Source organism: Parasteatoda tepidariorum, chromosome 2 (assembly GCF_982258835.1).
Source record: "Parasteatoda tepidariorum strain Cologne lab strain chromosome 2, Ptep-v5.0, whole genome shotgun sequence".
Classification (NCBI taxonomy): Eukaryota; Metazoa; Arthropoda; class Arachnida; order Araneae; family Theridiidae; genus Parasteatoda; species Parasteatoda tepidariorum.
Window position 1 is genome coordinate 41,075,706 of NC_141756.1, and position 25,502 is coordinate 41,101,207.

Genomic DNA, 25,502 nt, shown 5'->3' on the forward strand with positions numbered 1-25,502 from the left:
CAAAACTATTGGCGTAGTTTTAATGTAGGAGTTATCGATTATCACCTATATTTATATACACCGAAGAGCCATTACATTATGACCACCCTTCATCTTTAACAATGGGCTAGCCCAGGAACAATGTCTTCATGGGGCACATTAGGACCCATAATCCTCATAGAACAATCCCTGACGTCTGTAAGCTATTTGAACATAGTTGTAGACCAGATTCACCCATTCATGGCAACAGTTTTTCCTGATGGGGATGGTGTTTACCAACAGGATAATGCACCATGTCACGTTCCATGGTCCCACCAATCCATGTCCATGAATCGTCAAGGAACATTCTAGTGACTTTCAAGTCATTTCTTGGCCCGCAAATTCACCTGACCTTAATCCAATAGAGCATTTGTGGTCCTACTTGGAAAACCAAATTCGTGCTGCCACGCTACCCCCTCGCAATGTGAGGGAATTGCAGGATCAGTTGGTGAGCGTTTGGTACCAGATACCTCAGACTACCTATCAGCACCTTGTGGAATCAATGCCACGGCGGGTGCTAGCAGTTTTGAGGGCTAAAGGTGGTCCTACATGTTATTAGCAGGGTGGACATAATGCAATGGCTCTTGGGTGTATATATTCTAAACATTTAAATTACAAAAAAAATGAATAATGAAAACTTTTTTATTTCTACATCCTACTTACCGTACAATAGTTCATTAATCAAGTAATGCTTAATTTCGGAGGGAGTTTTGTCCCCCAAACCATCCCCAAAACTAAGCCACTGCTTCCGACATATTGTGATAAAATTTCGACTGGAGGTCTATACAATGCAAGTTTCAATTGTTTTCTGACCTCTATAAGCAGAATTCATGTCGTATTTCATCAACTAATAGAAATTATAATAAATAGACTTTTCGACCACTTTCTAATAGGCTAGTGCCCAAATTTCAAATAAAACTCTGCACTTGATGCCACTACGAATTATCATTGTTTCCTAAAGTGTGCAATCAAAATTCATTCCCATTTTGACCCAAATTCAAATTATCATTGTTTCCGAAAAGGTGTAAAAATATTAATTCCCATTTTGACCCCAATTCCTATTTTGCAAACTTTCCTATCTAAAAAATTTAACAAACAAAATCTATGAAGAAGAAAGAACTAAAATACAGGGTTCATCACTTTCGAAAGACGTGAGGGACGGTTGGTCTTTATTATGATGCGCTTTACATTTTTCTTTTTAGTTCTGGCAAAAATGAAATTTTTTTCCTTTTTAGTCTTTTAGAAAAACAGTTTTTAAATTTTATTTTTTTATTGCTTAGCATTTAAACACTTTTTTTTAGCAAATATATATGTAGATACAATTGGAAGAATTTTTTTTTTCCGGAGTGTAGCATAACTTTTGGTATACTAAATCGCGCTCATATCTTACAACTCTTTCAAGAAAAACAAAAAATTTTGAGGTAATTTTTTTTAAAAATAGTAATAATGCATTTTCTAAGTTATAACAACTGATTTTATGGCATTTACATTCGATATACAAATATTATTGAATTCAAAACTGATACTTGCTCATTAATAGGCTCACAAACAATAAGCATCTTTTTGTAATTTTTATTGAAAAAACTATCTAGAAAAATAGGACTCACAGATCAAAATTAAACCTACATGATCCTGGGCTTCTATAACTAATTATCCATTTTTAATAAATTTTAATAAAACTCTGAATCAAATATTAAAAAAACAAATCTTATACATTTTAAAATGATGTCGTCAGAAATTACATATAAAGAAAATCTTCGATAATTACGCAAAAATACCCAGAATTTATAATTCAATTCATGCATTTTAAAAATTTAATTAAAACAAGTTTAATAAATACTTATTATTTATAGTACATATGAGTATACTTAACAAAAAAAGTAAAGTTAATTAATGTATATATATATATTTTTAAAGTTTTAAACATAAATGCTTAAGATTTAATTCATCATTTCAACCAACCCCGTGAAATGAAACAGTTTAAATAGTGGCTTGACTGGTCACGTTATATTTGTGACAGTGACAGGTGAGAAAGTTTCAATAATTGTTCAGAAAAAAAATGGCGATATTGTAATGGGAATCAGAATGAAATTAAGGTAGTAATTTTTTTTTTCCTTTTTTTTGTAACAACTAAATTGAATGATGATCAAAATAAAACTGACTATTCTTATAAAACAATTAACAGATAAACACACGAACCTTCTTATCCAGTTCTTGACTGACTGGTTTCTGCTTTTTCTTCTTTTTTCTTTTCTTTCTATGTCTTATATAATGCAAATGTGTGCTAATTCCAATTCAAAAAATCCTCATGTTTGTACTAAGATATATATATATATATATATATATATATATATATATATATATATATATATATATATATATATATATATATATATATATATATATATATATATATATATATATATATATATATATATATATATATATATATATATATATATATATATATATATATATATATATATATATATATATATATATATATATATATATATATATATATATATATATATATATATATATATATATATATATATATATATATATAGACTCAAACAAAACTATAACCTCTTCAAAAAAAATTTTATGCTATATTTTTAGTCGAAGTTTTCTTCATTAAAATATGCTGTTAAACACTATAACACTATATTAACCATTTGACTCAGAATTTTCATTAAATATATTTTTCATTATTTTGCATTAATTCAGGTCAAAATTAGTAAAAAAGATTTTACTAATTTTTACTAATTTAATTAAATTTAGTAAAATTGATTAATTTTACTAAATTTGATATTTAGAATTTTAATAATTTATAATTATGAAATACGGTGTGAAACGTCGGTGTCTTTTTCTGCGTTAAAAGTAAAATCGTAAAAACATGACTCACTTCCAAACGATTCAAATTTAAATAATTTTTACAATTTTCACTTATTTTCAGTTATTTAGATCTAAGAGAAACAGTTGTTCATCATTGTAATTTCTTCAATTTTACAAAATTAATTATAGATAAATTTTTGAATGTAAATGAAAAGAAATTCCCAACTACTTATTTCGGATTTTATATTTTGGTACAAATATAATTCCGATAATCTAGTAGATTTTTTTCCAGTAACTATTAGACTGTTTTCTATAATTAGAAAGCACCAAAATATATTTTTACTTTTTATTAGAGCGCCAGAAAAAAATATTATAATATCATTTGACGCAGATGGGACGCCGGTGTTTCGTCTGCGCCAAATGGTTAAACACTGTTTGTTTTTACAACTAAGTGCAGTTTGTGATAAATATAAGAAAAGTGTAAAAAAAAAAAAAACGTTAAACGTCGGCGTCAGGAAATTGTAACAGGAATATATTTATTTTATTTAATTCTTTAAAAGATACAAATTTGACTGTTCTAAAAATTATATTTTTGCTCAATACAGAAGTGCAATTTGAAATACTCTTTATAAAATTTTCCTTTTGTAAGCTGTCCTAAGTTTTTTTAAATTTATTTCTATTGAAGATTTTGCTAAAATCAGCGACCAACTGAAATGTTTAAAAAGTTTCCTTCACTTAGCCAAAAAATGTCGTGATGAACTGAGGGGTCCTGACAATTTATTTGGCATTTAACCATTTCTTTGTGCTGGCTATTGCATGTATTGTTATGATGACGTAGATGAATATCAATGATTTTTTCACCCAACAAAATCAGAGAACTTCTTATACAACTATTCAAAATATCCTAGAAAAATGCTCTTTCACATAAATGAGGAGAAAGATTCTCTTTAATTTTTAAAAGTGCCCAAAACCATCAAAAACTTTCTTACTCTAAGTTTTTCTTCAAAATATAATAAGATTTATCCTGTTTTTCTTGCTGACAAGGGGGATAAATGCCACAATAATCAAAAGTACATTTCTTTTCGCCACTCCAAGTAGCATAAATGTATTGTAATTAAAATAGTTAGAAGATAAAGTAAAACTTCTATTCTGTCTGGATGAATTTTTCGAATTATTTTTAAGACTGATTAGATATTTCTTTCAGACATATCCCAGACTTCTTAAAATTTTACATCCAGTGAAATGTATATTCAGATACTTCTTAATGCCTTTTGATTAAAATTCTGGGGTCTTCTCACGGCTTCACAATGAACGTGAAATGAACGTGAAACGTTTGCCTACCAGGTATCGAGATATTCAAATAACTGTACGTTATTCGAAATCTTACAGTCGCTTTCAGAAATCTATTTATTGTTCTTCATAATATTTTAAATTAAATTAGGATAAATTTCTTTAAACAATATATTTAAAATCATACATTCTCCGGAATAAAATATTTCCAAGTGCATTAAACTTAATGCGCTTAGCTTAAAGATAAATGCTTTATAATTCATGAACTAAATAAAAATCATACTTTATATGGAATAAAATATTACACAGTAGCACTTAAGGTAAACACTTTTATAACTCATAAAATAAATACAAAATTGTATTTTATCCGGAATAAAGTAATACAAAGTTGCTCTTAAAATAATGAGTAGCGCTTATTTAACATATATTTTCTCATCTGTAATAAACTTAATGCAAAATAATTCTTTATTCGGAATAAAATAATACGAAGTAGCTCTTAACATAACGAGTAAAGCATATGTAATATAATTTATTTTTTTAATCTGTAATCAATTTGATGCAAAATAATACTTTATTCGGAATAAAGTAATACAAATTAGTTCTTAACATAACGAGTAGCGCTTTTTTAACATACATTTTTCCATCTGTATTAAAATTAACGCAAAATAATACTTTCTTTGGAATTAAATATTGATACTTGATAAAATAATCCAAATTACTATGACTACGTCATAATGAAATTTTAAAATAAAATGTTACAATTATTAACAAGATTGGAGTCTTTGGATCAATGGAATCAAGATTGGTAAAAAAATTATCCATTCTCGTCCATAATATGAGTTCTCACAGACCTACTTAGGCGTAACAGCAAACAATCTTTATTAAAATTTTGAAATATGAGTTAGCTTATTCCAAATAACTGTATATTCCGATTCTGTTTCAATTTTCAATATCTATTGCAGGACTGCATAACTGTATATTTCGATTCTGTTTCAATCGCCAATATCTGTTGCAGCATATCTAATATACACCATAACCATAAGTATCTTGATACTTTCAGTCATCGCGATCTTACTGATAACCTTGATTTATGTTAATGAAGGCACGTAAACCGGCAAGGAATAGAAATGGAACTGGCGACTGGGTGTAATTTATCTTTTATTATATAAAAGGTGAAGTCCTTCAAGAATGTGAGTGCAAGGTGATATTATTTTTAATAAAAATTTTCAATTTCGCCGGGTAATAAGCTTTTATTTTTTGCTCGATTGAAAGTATTTTTAGAACAAAGTTTTTGCTGTTGGTTTTTTTTAAGTATTACTACATTTTTACTTTTGGTGCATAAATAGCTTAATGTATTTTGGAAATGGGACACATATCGCACCCCGGCACGAAACGTGACACAAGTCAAAAAATAGCATTTTTTTTATAACCCAAATCACTAAATGCCAAATGTATTATCGCCAAATGTATGAGATAATCGCTAAAAAATACTCCTTGAAAGATTTTTGTTTTACTTGAAAAAGTTGAATAATCCGTAAAGTTCTGATTATTTCAAAATGCTAGAAAACTATCAAAATTCAGAGATTTCAAGAGAAAATATAATCTTGAAATTGCATTTACTAACAATTTTTGCTGAATGCAAATTAAAAAAAGTGCCTGTAGTTAATAACTGAGCAATGTAACGCTTACGATATCTTATACACTTAATCTTGTTTTTTTTTTGTTTTTTTCACTACATTTGCTAGCCACTGTATAGTTTCCTGTGCCAAAATTTCAAAGTGTAATACTATTTACTAATATTTTTCTGAATGCATCTAAATAATTTAACAAAATGAAACCATTTTTTCTCTTGACATAGTGAAAAATAAAATTCGAATTGAACATTTAGAAAAAAAAACTAATTCGAAAAAACTCCCATGAGTTTATAAACAATTTTTTGAAACAGTTTCTAAAATGCGAACGCGCTTTTATAAAAATCATTATAAAAGAAATTTAAAAAAATATTAACTCATTAAACAAAATTAATATAATAAATGAGGGAATAAAATAACACTTTTTTTTTACTAAAAACTACAAAAAATAATAAATTCGAATTAGATATAAAAAATAAATTTATTTATGTGGAACAAAATTTGTGAGGTTCTAAAAAATTTTTTAATGCAATTTCTTAAATAGGGATCTGCGAATTTATCTAAAAAAATAATAAGTGATTAAACAAATAAAACTCTTTTACCTGACATAGCGAAAAATAAATTAGAATTTAACATGAAAAAAAAAAAAAGATGCGATCGATGAGTATTAGCTTGTAAATTTCATGGGACCACACCTGTCTTACAGAGGACTACTGAGGAAATAAAAAATAAAAAAAAACAGATACTGAAATAAAAATTAAAAGAATTAATAAAGAATGTCGAAAATTCTTGTGAGCTTATAGACAATTTTGTTAAAACGCTACTAAAAAAGGAATGTGGGTTTTTTTTCTAGAGAAAATTAGAAAATACAAAAGACCTGTCCTTCACCTTTTAATAAACTAATTTCCAAAAAAAAAATTTTCTTAACTTTCTTTTTATGAATGAAATCCGTCACAACTAAATCAAAAAAATACGAAATCTTATCTATGCTATCTTGTTTTTCACTGAAGACTATACATTAGTCAAAAGCCGTATAGTCTTCCGTGAGGGAATTTCAAATCATAGTGTTACGTAAGATAGAACCTGTTCTGCGCTTATTCTCTAGCTTAAATTACAATCTACAATGACAGAAAATATCTCTTAGTACTGTTTTTTTTTATTCATGCATGCGTGCAAATGTGAAGAAATGATATCTAATTTTAATTTTAGAATGCCTAGTTAAGAATAAATAGCCTAGTTTCGATTTTATTTTCCACTAAGATATAAAATCTTTTAAGTCTAATCTTTGGAATTGTAAAAATATGCACATAATTTTATGCTATTGCTTATAAAACTATTTTTTCGACATAAAGTATATTAGACGTCTTAATAAGGGGAAATAAAGACTAAATAAAAAAGGGAGTTTTTGAATCATGATGTTTTTTAATTTTCCATTAAAACCAACAAGAATCACAATGGAAATATTTCAAATTCGTATACAAATTAATAAGAAAATGAATGAATTGTTGATGAAATATTTTGTGAAGAACACTATTTTTAAACAAGGAACCAAGTTCTAAACATATTTAATTTTAAACTTTTTTGTAATAAGTAAAAACAGAATGAATAAAATATGAATTTTTAATTCTTTTGCAATAAAAAAATATTTCTACACAAAAAACTGGATTCTTAAGACACTTTATTTGAAAAAATTTATAATTAGTGAAAAACCTTAAGTAATATTATAAAACTTAAAAATTTTTTGTTTTTGTTTTACAACAAAATCTATATATATATTTCTCTTACACGGCACCAAAAAAGCCTCATTACAACTCCCGAATGGCAACGCTAGAAAATCGACCAATAATTGCCGCTAAAAATGTCACATGCATCTAGCTGAGATGGCTCAACATATAGCGCTTTTAAAAACGGAAACTGAAATAACCAGAGAGAGCATAAGCTAGGCAGAAGTGAGTAGTCTTTGTCGATAGATCTCTATTTGGGCGATTCCACGAAAAGTGGTCCTGAGTGACTAAATTTTCAAAATTATCGTAAAATCAAAAATGACACAATTTCGGAATCTAGAAGATGTACATTCTTTAATAGTTAAGATAGTTTTTTGAATTACAAAAAATATTTATGTGAATTCTAACAAAAGGTGGAACACTATGAATTTTAACAGGAGTTCTCTTCTTTGTTATGTTATATTCCAATGGAGTTCTTAAAATATTAAAGAGCAATAAAATACTTTTTAGTAATAAATATAACTATTTTACTCTTTTATCATTGTTTAATGTATTTTTTTAATTTGGCCTAATTTTTTTTGCTTGTTTAAAAGTCGATTAATCAAGATAGTCTAATTTCCCAGTAACACACGTAACATAATTTTGCATTTTTTTCTGTAAAAACTTTAGTAGAAAAGAAAATTTAAAAATTTTTTGTTTTATAAATTAAGAAGGCAAGATATGCAACGGAAAAAATTCTCGAATTAAAACTGCCAATAGTTAAAATTTTATAATTAATTTTATTCAAGGTAACACACGTAACGAAAAGTTACGCGCGTTACTGTTATGTGTGTTAGAGGTACTTATACGCTTTAATTATTTATTTATTTTCAATAAAAGATTTAAATCATGTTCGGACAATCCGCCGCACAACTTCAATGCCACAAATACGGAATTGCAAGATTGTGGTTTTTTGTAAATTCAGGTCGGTATAAGCATTAATAAAAAAACAGCATAATAAGACGATAATTTTGAAATTTCTATTTTTTATACGTTTATGTTTAAGTAGAATATTTCGACTGCATTTGCTAGATTATTATAAAACGGATAAACTTAAAATAGTGTCCTTATCTGGATTTAAAAGAATAAGAAGATGAAGAAAAAAAGAAAAGAGCATAAGATTCTGCACTTCAAAGGAAAGAAAATAAGGAAATAATGAAAGTTAGACTTGAACTTTCAAAACAGATTGATAATGATGTAAAAGGTTCACCACTAAGTACTTCAGATGAACTTAATTATTAATAAATGGATTTTCTTCAAAAGTTAGATTGTTTATACTATGCTTGTATTGAAACAAGAGCTGGTTCTCTGGATTATTACGGGTAAAAACGGGCAATAAAACGAAAGAACTATCTAACAATGTTTCTAAGAGAGGCTTATAACTGATTTTTGTCAGTTGCATCCTAAACATTGTTTAATTTTCCATATTTAGTACTTTATGACTAAAAAATTTATTGCTACTGTAAAACTTAGAATCAAAACAAATATCATGAAATTTTTATTCTTTAACTGGAAGGCTAAAATTAAGTTTATGACAATACATGGTGATGGTAGAAGTATTTATGTATATAAAGTAAAAGAAATTTTGGATCTAATTGTTGGAAGGGTGCTTCTGATACTTACAAAAATTTCTCATTGTTTGTTATAGGTTTCTAACCATCATTTATTGTAGTTTGGTAACGATGAGAAAAATATGACAATAGCTCACAAAAAAAATATATAATGGCAAATGTGTAAGAAGAATGTTTTGAAATAACTCTTGGAAATTGGACTAACTTTCAATAATACGTAAGAGTTAAAAGAATCCGAGGTGATACTTTCCAAACAAACATATCTAGCATTAAAACCAGGGAAATTCAAGTTGACTTTGCAATGGCATATTCTTTTGAATATCAAAACGAATTTCAATCAGCATTATGCTATCCAGTCACAGTTCCGTTATTCACGGCAGCTGTTGTCTTAGACGATACTCTCCTAAAGAGTTTAAAATAGAGTCCTTTACAATATTTCCTAAGGCAAAGACAAAGGTGAAACAATGTCTACACTTTTATTTTAAGACTGTTTAAAAACGATTCTACTTCAGAAGATGAGCTAACAGAAACCTTCTATAGTAATAAGTCAAGTTAAGAATTTAAAAATAAATATATGGTTGAATTATTTCATATTTTGTCAATCAAAATAAAAAAAAGAAATTAATTTGGAAATATTTTACGATATCACATGCAGAAGTTCCTTCTATGGGATAGGTGTGTAGTACAAAATCTTGAAAGCGAAGCAAAAAGCAAAGTTATTTATATCATTGTGTTGTTATACAAAAAAATTTATTTGCTATCTAGTGTTGTTTGCAAAGCTAACCAATCAACTCATGCCTAATACAACAGTATTATATATTAGCCAAAAGGAAATAAAGATATTAATTGAAAAGATCAATACATGGCAACGGTAATACAAAGCATAAAATCTATGCATAAGTATCGTTAGATACTTGAATAAGATGCATAGATGCACATTGTGGCACACAAATAGTCAGTAAGTCAATTTCTGTTCCCTCCTGATCAGAAGTGCGCCTATAACTGAAATTAAAACGACATATGCTCTATCTCGGGAACATTATTGACGCAAATGCACATGCTTGTAAACTTGCAATATTTGCATAAAATAATTGGAAAATATGCATATTTTTGTTTCCAAACAGAAATGATTTTGAAGGAATAGATGTGCCTAAGATTTGCTATGTTTTACTCTCTAAACAAGTATAAAGAAGGGCTACAACCATCTTTCCAGACCATTAACTATTTTATTTGCTAAAATAAATTGTTTTTCTTCTGCTAAATTAAAATAAATAAATGTTTTAGTGCAACATTTATGACTTCTCAGTTGAAATATTCACAGAGGGTAACACACGTAACGTTCAGTTAACACACGTAACGCACCAATTTCACCAAAATAAAGAAGTTTTTACTGTTGCAAGAAATTTTTAAAAATCACTAAACACAGCTTCGATATTGTATCTCTCTATAAAAGAAAATATCTTAATTTTTTGCCTTTATACTTCACAGAATTAAATGAATATATTCAAAGTTGCAAATATCTAGCATTATAAAGGGTAACACACGTAACAAAATTTCAGAAATTTTTTTTTTCAACATCAAATTAATTTGCGCCTTCAATCTTCGTTTTGAAAACTTACAACACATATAGATTTAACAACAAATTAAGAAAAACATAAAAAATATCTAACAAGTTTATTATAATAAGTGTTAAAGTTGAAATATGTCGTGTAAAAGTAACACACGTAACGAAAGAATCGACCATTTTAGTAACTATTTTGTAAACGCAGAGCTATAAGCGATTAGCAGAGAGCTCGCCGCACTTAACTATACTCAATACTCTATTTTAGTATTTTGTCGAAAGCGCTTTTTTTCACGAATTTATATATTACGAATTTATTTGACGATTATTGATTTATATCACGAATTTATTTGTTTTACTAGAATTTATTTGTTTATGCAGGTTTTTCCATTGCAATTCACTTATTTCAATTTTTAATAGACTTAATTATAGCCAAAATTTTAACCTTTTTAAAGAGATATCAGTTTTAGAAATTTTATCTTAAGATTTTATACTATAGCACATTTCTAATAGGTTTAACGAATTACATATCATTTATTTGAATTCAAATTTACTTTAATGACTTAGTATTTACTAAAAAGATGTAATTTTTTTTTAAAAAAAAGTTGTTATATGGATTTGGATGATTGTTTTGAATTCTTAGAATTTTGTGCATTTGCAATGTACCTAAGTTAGTAGCGAGTGAAGGGAGCTTGGTTTGCGAAGCAAACCATATAAGATTGCGTAGCAATTTTCGGCGGTTGGCGAGCATGGGGGGCAGCCCACTAGTATCAGAAATTTTTTTTCACTTGTGCATTTTGACTGGGCAGAAAAATTATATATGATATGCAAAGAAAATTCCTGTACAATTTTGGTTGCAGCATAAACTTAATCAATATAACAGCATTACGGTATTTAAATGCAAAATATTAATTTATCCGCTATTTAAAGGTATTTACCATCGATTTATATGTATTTACAATCACTTCTTAATATTATTTCTTAGTTATTAACTTAACTAAATTTTTAATTTTGTTTTCTGTTATTTATACTTTTTGATTTTAATTATTAATCGAAATAAAAAGCTTCGTCTTGTGCCTTTATTATATTATAAAGTAATTGCATGATTTTACCTTATTATACAACATTTCATAATAAAAATATAGTTTTACAATTGCTAGAAATGTATTTATTTTTAATAACTTACATTTACCTTTGACATTAGTTTTATTCAAAACTATGTTTTGTCAACGAAATGTAATTAAAATATTGAATACAAAATAAATGTTTGAAATTTTGAACAGTTTTAAGAATTTATTTTTTGTATTAGAATCCCTTTTGCGAAAAATATTTAATGATTCCTTACAATAAAAAGAATAAATTAAATAGTAATTTAAAATGGAATTTTATTGCAACCGAACCAAATGATTAGGTGAAAAAAATTTCCTCTGTAGAATCGGAAATTAAGTCTGTTATTAATGGAATAAATTATTTCGGAATAATATATAATGGAATAATTATTCGATGTAACAGTATATTCATTGTCAAGAAACAAAGGCAATTGGGTATAATATGAAAAAAACACAACTACTTCTACTTCGAAAATTTTACTAGGAATAACATTTACCTTTTAGTTTAATTAATAAGTTTAGTTTTAAATATGTTTGCTAAATTCATAAAATTAGATAAAACGACAAAATAAATTATTTCAAAAGGAACTAGATTAATACAATTCCAACCTGCCGAGTAACGACTTAAAACAACACACTTCATTTAATGTTTACTTGTTGCTAGAAATCAGGTTCGCAGAAAATGCTGTTTACAAGTTAAATTTAGTAAGAATAACAGGACCTGTGACGTAGGCTATAGTTTACCCAATTACGGGGCCGGTGAGCGAAGCGAGCAGGAAGCGTTGTTTCTTGTAAATAGAACAGGCGTTTCAATATTGTGTAAATTTCTCAATTTCCCTCTCTCCGTTACCATGGTAACCGCAAATCTCACTTTATCTCCACGTCAGCACATTTCAGTAAGAAGTTAGAATACGAAACAAGTTAATACTCTACCTATTGCTTGAAAGTTTAAATTTGTAACTTACTGAAATATACTTCCATCATGTTGATATTTCATGATGTTAAATAAGAGTCCTATATTTATTTTAACATTATTTTGTGGTTGAAAGTAATTAAAATAGTATAAAAGCATTTAAAATAGTATGCTGTTCTGATGACGCCATTTCTTTTAAGTAGTTGTAGATATTGTAGATAACCATCTTTGATTGTTTCGTGACATCAGAGCTTTTTTATGATAACAGAAAACAAACAATTTGGCAGTCTTTTGCGAAAACGAATCAATTTATTGCCGAGATCAACAATGGTGTACCGTGTGCAAAATAAAAAATATATCACCTTGAATAACTAATGATCGGATTTTCATGTACTAAGTGTTAAACTTAATGGTTCCTGGGGATGACTTCAAATATGCTAATTAACAAAGTGCTAACTATTAATTAAGTTACAAAATCAGACACAAAAACGTACTTTCTCCGAATAAACATTTATTTTTTTACATATTTAGATTCCTGTCCCTTAAATTTTAATTAACAAAATATTAAAAAGATTTGATCATGAAATAAGGAGCTAGGAAGCTATATATTTTTTCTACAGTGCCAAGGAATAGCCAAGCTAACTCGCGGCCGCAAATGAGTAATTTAAAATAATCATAGACAAATTCAAGAGAGCAATACCTAATTATGCTCCGTTGCTGAGCAACCAAGTTCAGACTATAAAAAAAAAAAATGCTCTGTGATTGCTCGGAGAGGTTTATTTATTAATAGCTAATAGAAAATATCGAAGTATAACGTAGAAGTATCTAGGTAATAGACCAAAAATCAAAGTTTTTTTGTTCCTTTTTAATCTCCTTTGGAAAAAAAAATTATAATCGATTTATAAAATTCTTATGATTTTCGAAGCTTTTAAAATGTGAAGACATGAACTTTTTATCTGACATCAATTGTGTTTTTTACGTTGTTTTTTCTTTATACGAGGATTTCATACTAAAATCAAATTTGCGTAACTCATTGTTATTAACAACAAAATTTTAGAAATAATCATTTTTACTGCTCTGATCGAGTCTTTTAGAGAAGAAAATTTAGAGAAACAAAAGGAAAAAATGCCTTAAAAAATGTAGAGGGTATGGTAATTCTAATGCATATTTGCAAGGTTTTATATAATTTACGATATTTTTTCTTTCTTTCTATAACTGAAGAAATTGGTGAATGTTAAGTGGCAATTTAAATAAATTTAATTATGTTATGTTTAAGAATAATATGTTATATAATGCAGGATTCATTCTTTAAAAAAATCGCTTCATTTAGCCAAATATTTAGGTTAAGTGTTTTCTTTCGATAAAAATGATTTGCCAATCGCATCCTGATATTTCAGTACATTCTGAAACTTACTTTAGCAAATTTACCATAAAATATCGCTCAACATGTTCTTTCATTACGATCAACTACATTTATCACCAAATATCGCTGATTTTTTTTTGTTTTTTTCCCCTTAATTTACGAATTTATTTTGCGATTCTCACTATCACTATATATCTGATACAACTCTAATTTCAGAGTTCGTAAGGTCCTTAAGATACTGAAATGGTGGCAACAAAACTCAAAAGATAGAATGTTCAATTTCATAAACTCCAAAAATCTGGTTTCAAAATTTTATTTAAAAGTTAAAGATAACTAATATTAAAATACAGAATGTTTATACTTTTAAGAGCATAAAATTCTTGTCAAAATAATGATCAAAATCCAAGAGTAAAACGTAATGGATGATAAAAACTTCATAGGCTTCAAGCTTCAAAAAAACATAAAGATGGAAATAGTAATAGTCGACATGTTTCGAGCGTTCAAAAATAAGCGCTGATTCTCAAGGCTCGCCAGGCGTGAATGATTTGTGACGTTAATTTTAAGGTGCTCAAAACATGTCTACTTTTATTGTCATCTTTATATTTTTTAAATCAAGTAAGTTTTTATTTTTTGCTACAGTTTCTTAGGATTATTCATTTAGTAATTAAATTACTTCGTAAATAAATATTAAAATAAATAATTACTTCGTATATTAAATTTATTCACTCGCTATTAAAATATGTTTTACGCAAGATAATGGCATATACTCTTATGCTGAAAAAATAATAATTAATCGCAACTTTCTAAAAAAATCAATAAGTACAATTTTTAGTGATAGCTTTAAAAATTTTTTTGAAGATTTAAAAAAAAAATCCCGATTAAAATCGAAATTTCAAAAATCGAGTGAGAAAATGGAATGTCCCGTAGCAACAAGAATCAAAGTTAAATAGTTACAAGGACAGTTAGTTATTTCAGACAAGTTAACGTTTCTGTCTAACTCGAAATAGTTTGAAAATTTATTTTTTATTTATCGATTCCAAAATTTATTCTAGATATATTTTAGGGTATACTTTAGGCGTACTTTCATAGAGTTTATTTTTACATCCTTATTTGCTTAAAGTTATTAAATAATTTGCTTATAATAAATTATTTAAGTTATATGGTTTATTACATTTATAGTATAATAGTAAAAGAGGCTTTCAACCCAAATTCTTATCCTGATACCACTATCAACAAATTAGTGGATTAAGCCTAAATAAATAATAATAGTTAAATTGTTTCTCGTATTAGCTTTCAAACAATAACATGTTTCGTTCAAATAGATTTCAATTCTGAAAATAACGAAATTATTGAGAAGGTTCACTATAGTAATATCATTCTTATCCTCTCCTGACGAAATACAGGAAAAATTTGTATTAATAGCTTCTATAAAAATGGATATTAACCCTCTAGCTGCATATTTCATGTATATATTTTAAATAGTTTTAATATCTCCTCTACAATAGCTAGGCTACGTACTGGACATTTCAAGGGCATGAAGACCTCACGCACCCATATAAAATTCTATCCCATGTGCAAGTACTGTCCTCATTTGCAACTAACTCCAGACCATGTTTTTGACTGCCAGGCTATTATCGGCTCCCTCTTTCAACTTGGAGCACCTCCCATCGAAATTCATTTAAAAAACAAAGCAAACACTTGTGGTGTTTTGAGTTGCACTAAATATGCATTTACTTTTCACAAATCAAATAAATAGGAATCAAATAATAGGAATAATAAGTAAATAAATAAATTATTTGTTTATTTATTTATTCTTAGAGAAAAAAAGTGTACTTATTTAACATGATCTGTCAGACGCTTTGCAACGAGTATTTTCAGTATAGAAAATGTTCTTCAATTTTTATCAGCTAACTCGTTATAGTTCTGAAAAAAAGAAAAAAAAAGAACTTGACAATTATTTAAAACGAGTGTTAATATAAAGAAAAACTTTAAGTACTTATAAAAATTAAACAAAATAGATTAGTATATCATCGTAAAAAAATCTACGTGGTAGCTTAACAAAAAATATACACTGCACACACACACACGTCATTGCCCGTTTTACATTCACACCCAATCCATCCTCAGAACCTTATTTTGACCTGAACCAGAGCACTTTGATTCTGCTGTCTAGCTTCCCTAACAAATCTATACCTCTGAGGCCCAGAGGTATAGATTTGTTAGGGAAACTAAGAGGACTTTGTGACCCCGAAAGAGTTAGCGTGCACCAGTCACCATTCTGTACTCTTGGTTATGGGCCCAACACTCTACCAACCAGGCAATTCCCTGCCTGCGCACTTTATAAGAAACCTAAGCAAGAAAATAAACTACGTCGATCAAAGGAACTACCATGAGCTACAGATATTCCTTAACTGCAGTAAGAACAAAAAAAGTGGCGATGCTGTTGCCAAGGAGACGAAGTTAGAAAATCTAACCTTGAGAAGCTAATTTTATTAAACAACTAGTATAGTAATAACTAAAAAAAAACTTGCGAACATTAAATTTCTTTTTTAAAAAATTCAGTTACAATTGCCAGGGCCGTGGCCTTGCACTAACAAATCTTTTGAAATAAAAAGTGAATGTTTGAAGATTTTTTTTGGTTTCCTTATAGTATTTACTTGTTTTAATTTTTAAAATAGGAGATATATATTTCAAAAATAGAATGTATATAGTATAGATGTTAACTTTCATAATTAGTTGGATACACATGTCTAATAGATTTTTATCAAATAAACAATGACGGGTTATAGCAATTCTTTCAACAGCAGATAAATAATGAAGTAACTTAGTCACCACTTTAAATACCAAAATTTCCTGCATTGATTTAATAAGACCGAGACGACCATTGTAAATGCTTTTATACTAATTTTTTAAAAATTATGATATCTTACATAAATATTATTTTTACATATAATATTTATCATAAACTTTCGAATCATTACTTATAACTAGAGCCCGGATTTTGATGACCTAAAAAATCTCAACTAATGCCGTTAAAAAGTGCAAAAAATGCCCTTAATAAGTGCAAAAAATGCCCTTAAAAAGGGCAAAAAATGCCCTTAAAAATGCAAAAATTGCGCAAAAAATGCCTTAAATAAAGTAAAAATATTGAATTAAAAAAATGTTCGCTCTTTAAAATTATTATGAGTTATTTAAAAAATATAAAGCAATGCAATACTTGTTCTACGTTCATTAAAGTTTGAAAAATATGTTTTATATCCTAAAATAACAAAAAAAAAGGAAAATATATTGACACCAAAATATTTTTCTTTTGTAGAGAAACTTTGAGGGATATAACAACTCCCATCTCATAATATTACTAAATGTCAGAATTACATTGGATTATAAATTTTTTTTTGATAATTTGAAATCTAAACGAGCGTCTCTTGTCTGAAAGTAAATTTTCATTCCTGCAGAAGCTTCTTTCAACGTCTCCTGATGTTATAGGTGTGTACTTGTAAAAGACGGTCTCACTTACTGACAATTCTTCTTCAATTTGAAAAGATTTTGCTTCACCTGTTAATATCCTATAGATTTTCTTCATTGTCTGGAAACCAGTGTAATAATGAAAATTGATAAAAAATAATAAAAATTGGAAAAAATTAACCGAAAACTTTGAAAAAGGCATTAAAATGCAAAATACGCCCCAAAATTTAAAGAAAAATGCCCTATAAATCTAAAAAAATGCTCTAAAAGACAAAAAATGTCCAAAAATGCATTAAAATGCAAAATACGCCCCAAAATTTAAAGAAAAATGCCCTATAAATCTAAAAAAATGCTCTAAAAGACAAAAAATGTCCAAAAATGCAAAAAATGCAAAAAAATGCAAATGTCATCAAAATCCGGGCCTTACTTATAACCTTTATCAAGTACCAAAAAAAGAAAGAAACTGAAATAAAAGATTTTCTTCGAAACATTTATTTGAAAAATATTTGTTTTTTATAATTTATTTTTAAAACAGAAAGCTATGTTTGGAGGACGTCCCCTCATTCTATTATTATTGTTAACTTATCTGTGTAATTGCAATTACTTATTAAATTTTCAGTTGTTGTCTCTAAAGTTGTTTTCTTCCTTTGTAGGCATGTTGGAGATTTAGGTAATATAGAATGTGATGATCATGGCAATGCCAACATCGTCTTTAATGATGATATTGCATCTATGAAAGGTCCATATTCAGTTGTTGGAAAATCAATAGTAGTAAGTTCAATATTTTATATAGTCATTTATTATAGTCATATTTTTTATAGTCATTCAGTCATTTAAACAAAACATTTGAATAATTATTGCTGTTATAATTTTAGAGTATGTGCGATAAAAAAATGAATCACTTTGAATATTTCTTTGATTTTATTACCGTATCTTCACGTTCTAAAACTCAATCTTAATGGTTCGAGGGGGTGTCTGTAAATATGCTATTTAGTTTGCGCAAACGATATTTTAAGTTACGAAATCAGACACAAAAACGTACTTTCTTTAAACAAACATACTCTTTCTTTCGACGAATTTGGATTTCTGGCTTCCAATATATAGGGAATAGGGTAGGCACAATCTGGGGAATATGGTCAAAATAGGTAAAATGGGAAAGTGGTCCGATGTTTGGATTCTCAATGTTGATTTTACTTTTGTGCATTTCGCCATACCTCGAAAACCTTTTTAATCGTAGTGAAATTTTTTTAACCACAATTATAAAATTCGTTTCTTTAAAGAAAATTTCAAGCAAAAAATAATAATTCCCTTACAAAGTTCTCGAGTTATAGCGAAATAAACAAAAGGTAAAATTAACATTGAGGAAACCGACTCTTCTGACCAAATTATTGGGACCATATTTCTCAGATTGCGGCTCCCCCCCCCATATGTTGGAAATCTGAAATCCAAATCCGTTCTCAACAACAAAGAATGTATGTATATTCAGAGTACGCTTTTTGTGCCTGAATTCAAGACTTCAAATGTCATCTGCACTAATTAGCATATTTGAAGCCACCCCCTCGAAACATTAAGATTGAGTTCTAGAACATGAAGATCCGATAATTAGATCAGAAAAATAAATTCAAGTTGGTCCGTTTTTAATTTATTTCATTTAATTTTTTATGCACTGTCTAGTACGCCAAGAGAAAAAGAAAGCTGACCACTTTGAATAACTTCTAATCTTATGATTGAATTTTCACGTTCTGGGACTCAATCTTGATGGCTCAAGGGGCGTGATTTCAAATATGTTAATTAATTAGTGCAGACGATTTTTTAAGTTACGAAATCCAGACACAAAAACGCACTTTCTCTGAATAAACATACCTTTTTTCCCATTGATTCGTACTAAACTAAATGCTAAAGGTACTAGAAATGTATACTAAATTTTTCATTAGCCTTATATTTTTACAATTTATCAGAAAACACAACCGTTTCTCAGTTTACTTGTCACTACTGTCTATTTCTATCAATTTTGTTAAATTAGCCTCTGGGAAGGTACATATCGAATAAAAAATAGGAAGGAAGCAATTGTACCACACTTCTCAACTTTCATATGCATAGGAAATATTTGCAAAAGTTTTTATTGAAAATTGAAGTTTTAGCAAAATCGGATTAAAGGTAAAAACAGTTTCAACAGTGTCAATAGTCTGTTCCTTAATCTACATTATATTTTATTTTTATACATTAGTTTATATTTCATAATTAGTAATCTCTCTAAGGGCATGTTTATAAAGAAGTATAATGAGGTTATTAAGCCTTACTAGATATCAGTAAAATACTATTTTTCAGGATTTGTTATAACTGTCTCCTTTAAACATTTAATTATGTAATTATAACTCTCATATGTTTAAAACATTTTTTTTGCCTCTGTTAACATAATAATTAATTACTTCCTCAAATGCACGTAAAGTGAGAATGTTCCACGACAGTAAATATTGTCAAAACTAATTTTATAGTTATTATATCGCTATTATACCACTTCAATAGTCATTGTACCACTTTAAAAAACACTTTATAAATCATGTCTTATTAGTCTTAAGAGAAGTAAATTCAGCTATTTTATTTATATATATCTACTTTTAATTTTTCATTATAATTTATTTATTCAAATGAAAATGAAAATAAATTAAAAAGAAATAATAGTTAAATTTACTTTTTCTTTTCTTTGGCGACGTTAACGCCTGCGTCGGTGAAATGGTTATGTACACTTTACACATTTTCAGAAGAATCACCCTTTACTTCGTTTATTTCAAACTTTTCCGAAAGCAAAGATGCATACAATACTAGTTCTTATAATTTTATATATATAAGTATCTTATAATTTTATAATGTAAAATCAGTGAAAATCCGATCATAGATTAAAAGTTATTCAGTGCTATATTCAGTTAGATACTATTATGAAACTAATAAGTATGATGCTGTAACATTTCTTGAATTTTTTTTTTATCCAGTGTTATGGCATTAAAAATTCCTTATTATTATTTCTAAACCCCTTTCTTTTTGTTTCACAGATCCACGCTAGTCAAGATGATTATGGTTTGGGTGGTGATGATGAAAGCTTGAGAACTGGTAATGCTGGTACCCGCCTTGCCTGCTGCGTGATTGAAAAAATTGAGAAATTACCCATTAGATCTTTTAAGTATATTAAAGTGGCCACACTTCACCAAAACTGAAGAAATGCTTGTTAAGGATTATTCAAACAGAATTTTAAATGATAAACTTCTGAACACTTATAGTATTTATGTTTGTGAAAGTTTTTTGTTGTTAAGCTATTTAGTTTGCAAAACTACTTTGCTTGTTAACACATGCATGAGTGGGTTAGTATATCTAAATATGCTAACCGTCTTGTCAATTACATTTTGTGTTGTCAATAACATCATTTTTATTAGCTTGACATTGTAGCAAGTTTTAAAATTCAAATGTTGATTTTAACAGCATTACTTTTTGAATAAAGTGTGTGAAAACTATACATGCAAGGTTTTCTAATTTTTCTGCGACGTTTCACAATTTAACTATTTATGCACTGATCATATTTTCTATCATACATTGAATACGATTCAATTATACATTGAGCTCCGCAATGCCGCCCATATATATATATATATATATATATATATATATATATATATATATATATATATATATATATATATATATATATATATATATATATATATATATATATATATATATATATATATATATATATATATATATATATATATATATATATATATATATATATATATATATATATATATATATATATATATATATATATATATATATATATATATGACATTCTCTTAGAACCCTTGTCAAAATAAAAACTTAATAGTATTTAAATGAGTTAATATAACTAGTTAATATTCAAAGGATGATTAATTAATTAGTTATATTAACTCATTTAACTAATTAATTAATACTGTTATCTCAGAAACAGTGACACGCTATCGATATCAGACGATTTAGTAATGGAGTAATGAAGAAAACTGGATAAAAAAACATCAATACCAGTTTCGACTGCCATTTGAAAACTGGCGGTGTTTTCTCTAGCACTTAAACAGGTTTATGTTTTCAATAGCATTTTTTAAGTGGGAATTCGTTAGATTTCCTCGCTTAAATATGAATTTGTAATATTCAATATGGATATTTTTCTGATTTAATTTGTGACAAGAATTGTATAAATATATATTTAAAAAACAACCTCAAGTGATAATTTATGGTTTTATTTCTCTCTCTAAATCCAACATTTAAAATTTCTGGAGTACGAATGCTGCCATTTTATTTTATCTCAGTCACTTTTATCTCTGTATAGGGGGGGGGGGGTAAAAAGTAAATGAAATGTAACTTTCTTATTATTTTTTTAAGTGAAAAAGCAACATTTTAATGAACGAAATATCAAAGCAATAAAGAATCAAATTCTTTTAAAAGTAAAAAAAAAATATTTTAAGAAATGGCGGCAGTATGACCTTCAATTTAATAGTGAATAAACTTATGGAATAAAGATATCAACTCTGATATCGTCTCTATCAGTTTTTCCTTATGGGAAACAAACGAAATCATTTTTCTTTATTTCAAAACGTTTTTCATTTTTAAGTCATATCGGATAAAAAAGCTGAATATGACAGTTCAGTCATAGTAGTTTTAGTACATTTTTTTTAAATTAATCAATCCTCATTGGTTTTTTAAATTTTAAAAAAGAAATAGTTCTTAATTGATAAAATTAGAAAATTATTTTTTGAACATACTAAATAGTTTTTTACATTCGCATTTAATAATATATCAAGTATTTAAGAATATAATTCGTATAATATATATTTTGCAGATTGTTAAAAGTAAAATTTATTTCTTCAGTGGTTAAAGCGAACGAAAACTAGTAATAACTGTCTAAAACTGTCAAAATCCTTAAATGATAGTTCGAAACCATAATATACTTGTAAATTTTAAATAATATTTATGAAATATTTAAATTAGTTACATAAGTATAAACATATATATAAATGTATGCTATTTTATAAATACTAGAATCAAAATTAACTATATTAAATTTGAAATTTTAGTTTTTAGAAGGAAAAAAATTCTATCATAATATTAATATTTTCTTTTATTGTCTTATCTTAAATTAAATCTATAATCTTATTAAGAAATTTTAAATACACTAATTTAAATCGAAAATATATTATAATTATTGTTTTAGATTTCATATTACTGAAATTTAATTTATTTGTTTTGCCGCTATAACATTTAAGTTCTTTTTTCCTTTATTCAATTATTTATTATTATTATTTAAGTTCATTTCAAACTTTTATAACTGCGTAAAAACTAAATTATAACATTAGAATAATTTATAAAAGAGTTGTTTAAGAAAAAAAGCGTTTTGATAAAAAAAAAAAAAATTTAATGCTATGAAATACGAAAGGATACAGCGAAATCTGCACTTCTAGTAATTAAACTTATAGACTTAAACTTTAATATTACCTACCGTGTTCTCTTTATAAACTGCTGTTTGTAGAAAATGCAACACCATGAAGGAATCATCAGAATCAAATGAAATTCGCAGCAAATGTCAATTATAGGATATTATGCAAATTAATAAAGTTCCAGAGCCATCGCGCGTGCGTGGCGCGCGCAGCGCCCTCTGAATTGATGCTGAAAGCGTATAAATAAAGTGCTGTAGCGGGACGTTGAAAATAGTCTATGATTACTTGTTAGTGGCAAACGTTTAGTGAGACCTGAGTATGCCTCCACGACGGAAGAATAAGAAATTCAAGCAACTTACGGAGTTTGAACGAGGGAGGATAATCGGCCTTCGAGAAGGAGGATTTTCCTATCGCGCAATAGCAGCTCGTATGCAGCGGAACAGTTCCACAGTGATGCGAGTTTGGAAGCAGTGGACCGACGAGCACCGAACAACTCGAAAAACAGGCACTGGACGACAGAAGGTGACGTCAGAGCGCGATGATCGACACCTGCTCCGCATGGCGGTGAATGATCGCACAGCTTCCTCCAGGCAGCTGGCAGCACATTGGTCTACTGCTACAGGTGTACAATTGTCGGCTTCGTCAATTCGTCGTCGTCTGCTGCGCCGTGGATTGCGTGCAAGGGCGCCATTATACAGGATTCCCCTCACGGCGGATCATCGACGGCTGCGTCGGCAGTGGGCTCTTGAGCACAGAGACTGGCGAGCTGATTGGCACCAAGTTGTCTTTTCAGATGAATCACGCTTCAATTTGTGGACCCATGATGGCCGTGTTCGTGTTAGACGTTATGCCGGTCAACGCTGCCTTCCTGAGTGTATTATTGAACGACATAGTGGTCGAACACCCGGAGTTATGGTCTGGGGTGCGATTTCGTATCATGGACGATCCAATTTGATACGAATTGAGGGTAATCTCAATAGCAACAGATACGTCCGTGAAGTGCTACAGCCCGAAGTCGTTCCTTTCTTTCAAGGCATCCCTGGAGCTATCTTTCAGCAGGATAATGCACGCCCACATGTTGCGCGGACTGTTAGAGACTTCTGTTCAGCACAACGCATGCAACTTCTTCCTTGGTCTGCTTATTCGCCGGATATGTCGCCTATTGAGCACGTGTGGGATATGGTTGGTCGGCGTCTCACTCGTGATCCGCGTCCTGCAGTTTCCAAAGACGAACTTTGGTTGCGCATACAAGCGATATGGAATTCTCTTCCTCAAGCAGATATTCAACATCTGTTTGACTCCATGCCACGTCGTATAGCAGCACTTATTGCAGCGCGTGGTGGCTGCACCAAATACTGATTTCGGACGCTTAATTTGTTTCTTTTGTTTTGAAAATTTCATCATTTATTTGTATCAGTACAAGTCGTTTCTGCATTAAATTTCATTTGATTCTGATGATTCTTTCATGGTGTTGCATTTTCTACAAACAGCAGTTTATAAAAGAATGAGGGCATTTTTAATAAAAATATTTAAAAAAAATCTTTTTATTTAGAATGCAACTTAGCAACAATAGGGCTTCCAACAGATCTTTTCTTTGTATAAAGTGGAGTATAAATATAGTATATATTTATGTAATGGAATACTATTCAAGTCATTTACTTCGTAACATATTTTACCCATAAAAATTGTATAAGAAAACTAGTATTTAATACCTGAATACTACTTGTATTCTGCTGTTTAAAAATAGAGTACTAATATAATTTTTACCAACATATAAATGCAATTTTTTTAAGCTTTTGACACATGTGTTTTTCACAAAGATTTTCACGAGATGGTTTCATCCATGGTTTTTATTTTGCCGGGTCGCTGTCGCTTCGGTCAGGCATCAAATTTCTTGTGTATGGGCCTCAATGGCCTGGGTCGCCTAATTTACCTCCCTACCCATGGATAGAACCGCCAAAATCTACCACACATCATAAGTTTAATATCTCTTCTTTTAGGAAATTCTATTGAAAATTTAATAAATAAAAATCAAAATATGCTTTTTCTGATATATTCTACGTTTTTGAATTTAGTTTGAACTAAATTTTTAAAAAAAAGTTCAATAAAACTAAGCAAGTGCATGGTTAATATTTTATTTTATATTTTATAACCGTCGTTGAACAGCCGATCCAAATTTCAGTTTACGGTTACCTGTGTTCAACTACGTAGCCTTGTGATTTTGACCTAATCCAGAAGACAAGGCAACTCCTTGATCAAGTAATGGGAGAAATTTTGCCTTCGCGGAGGTCTTTTTAATGAAGCTAACCCGCATTTGCGTTACATGGAGAGGAAACCCAAGAAAACCTCTCTCGGTCATGGTGACGGAAACACGACTCAAACCCATGATCCATCTAACACTGAAGATATTTTACGTCAGCACTGTGGTCGGTGCGAGCTGAGTGCGGAATTCGTGTAGGCCAGCACATCGCTGAGTTTCGAATCCGGTTCATCGAAGGGGAACGCTTTATCTCCTGAG

General features: G+C 28.6%; 1 protein-coding gene across 1 annotated transcript in view; it reads left to right on the top strand.

The window, feature by feature from the left end:
* The window catches only part of LOC107453707 (uncharacterized), a 59,587-nt gene extending 38,557 nt beyond the window's left edge, over positions 1 to 21,030 (top strand). The window contains exons 7-8 of the mRNA XM_016070640.4: positions 18,176 to 18,293; positions 20,573 to 21,030. Coding sequence (XP_015926126.3) covers positions 18,176 to 18,293; positions 20,573 to 20,734 — 280 coding nt within the window. The 3' untranslated portion in view covers positions 20,735 to 21,030. The remainder of the gene's footprint in view (positions 1 to 18,175; positions 18,294 to 20,572) is intronic.
* Positions 21,031 to 25,502: the final 4,472 nt, after the last annotated feature.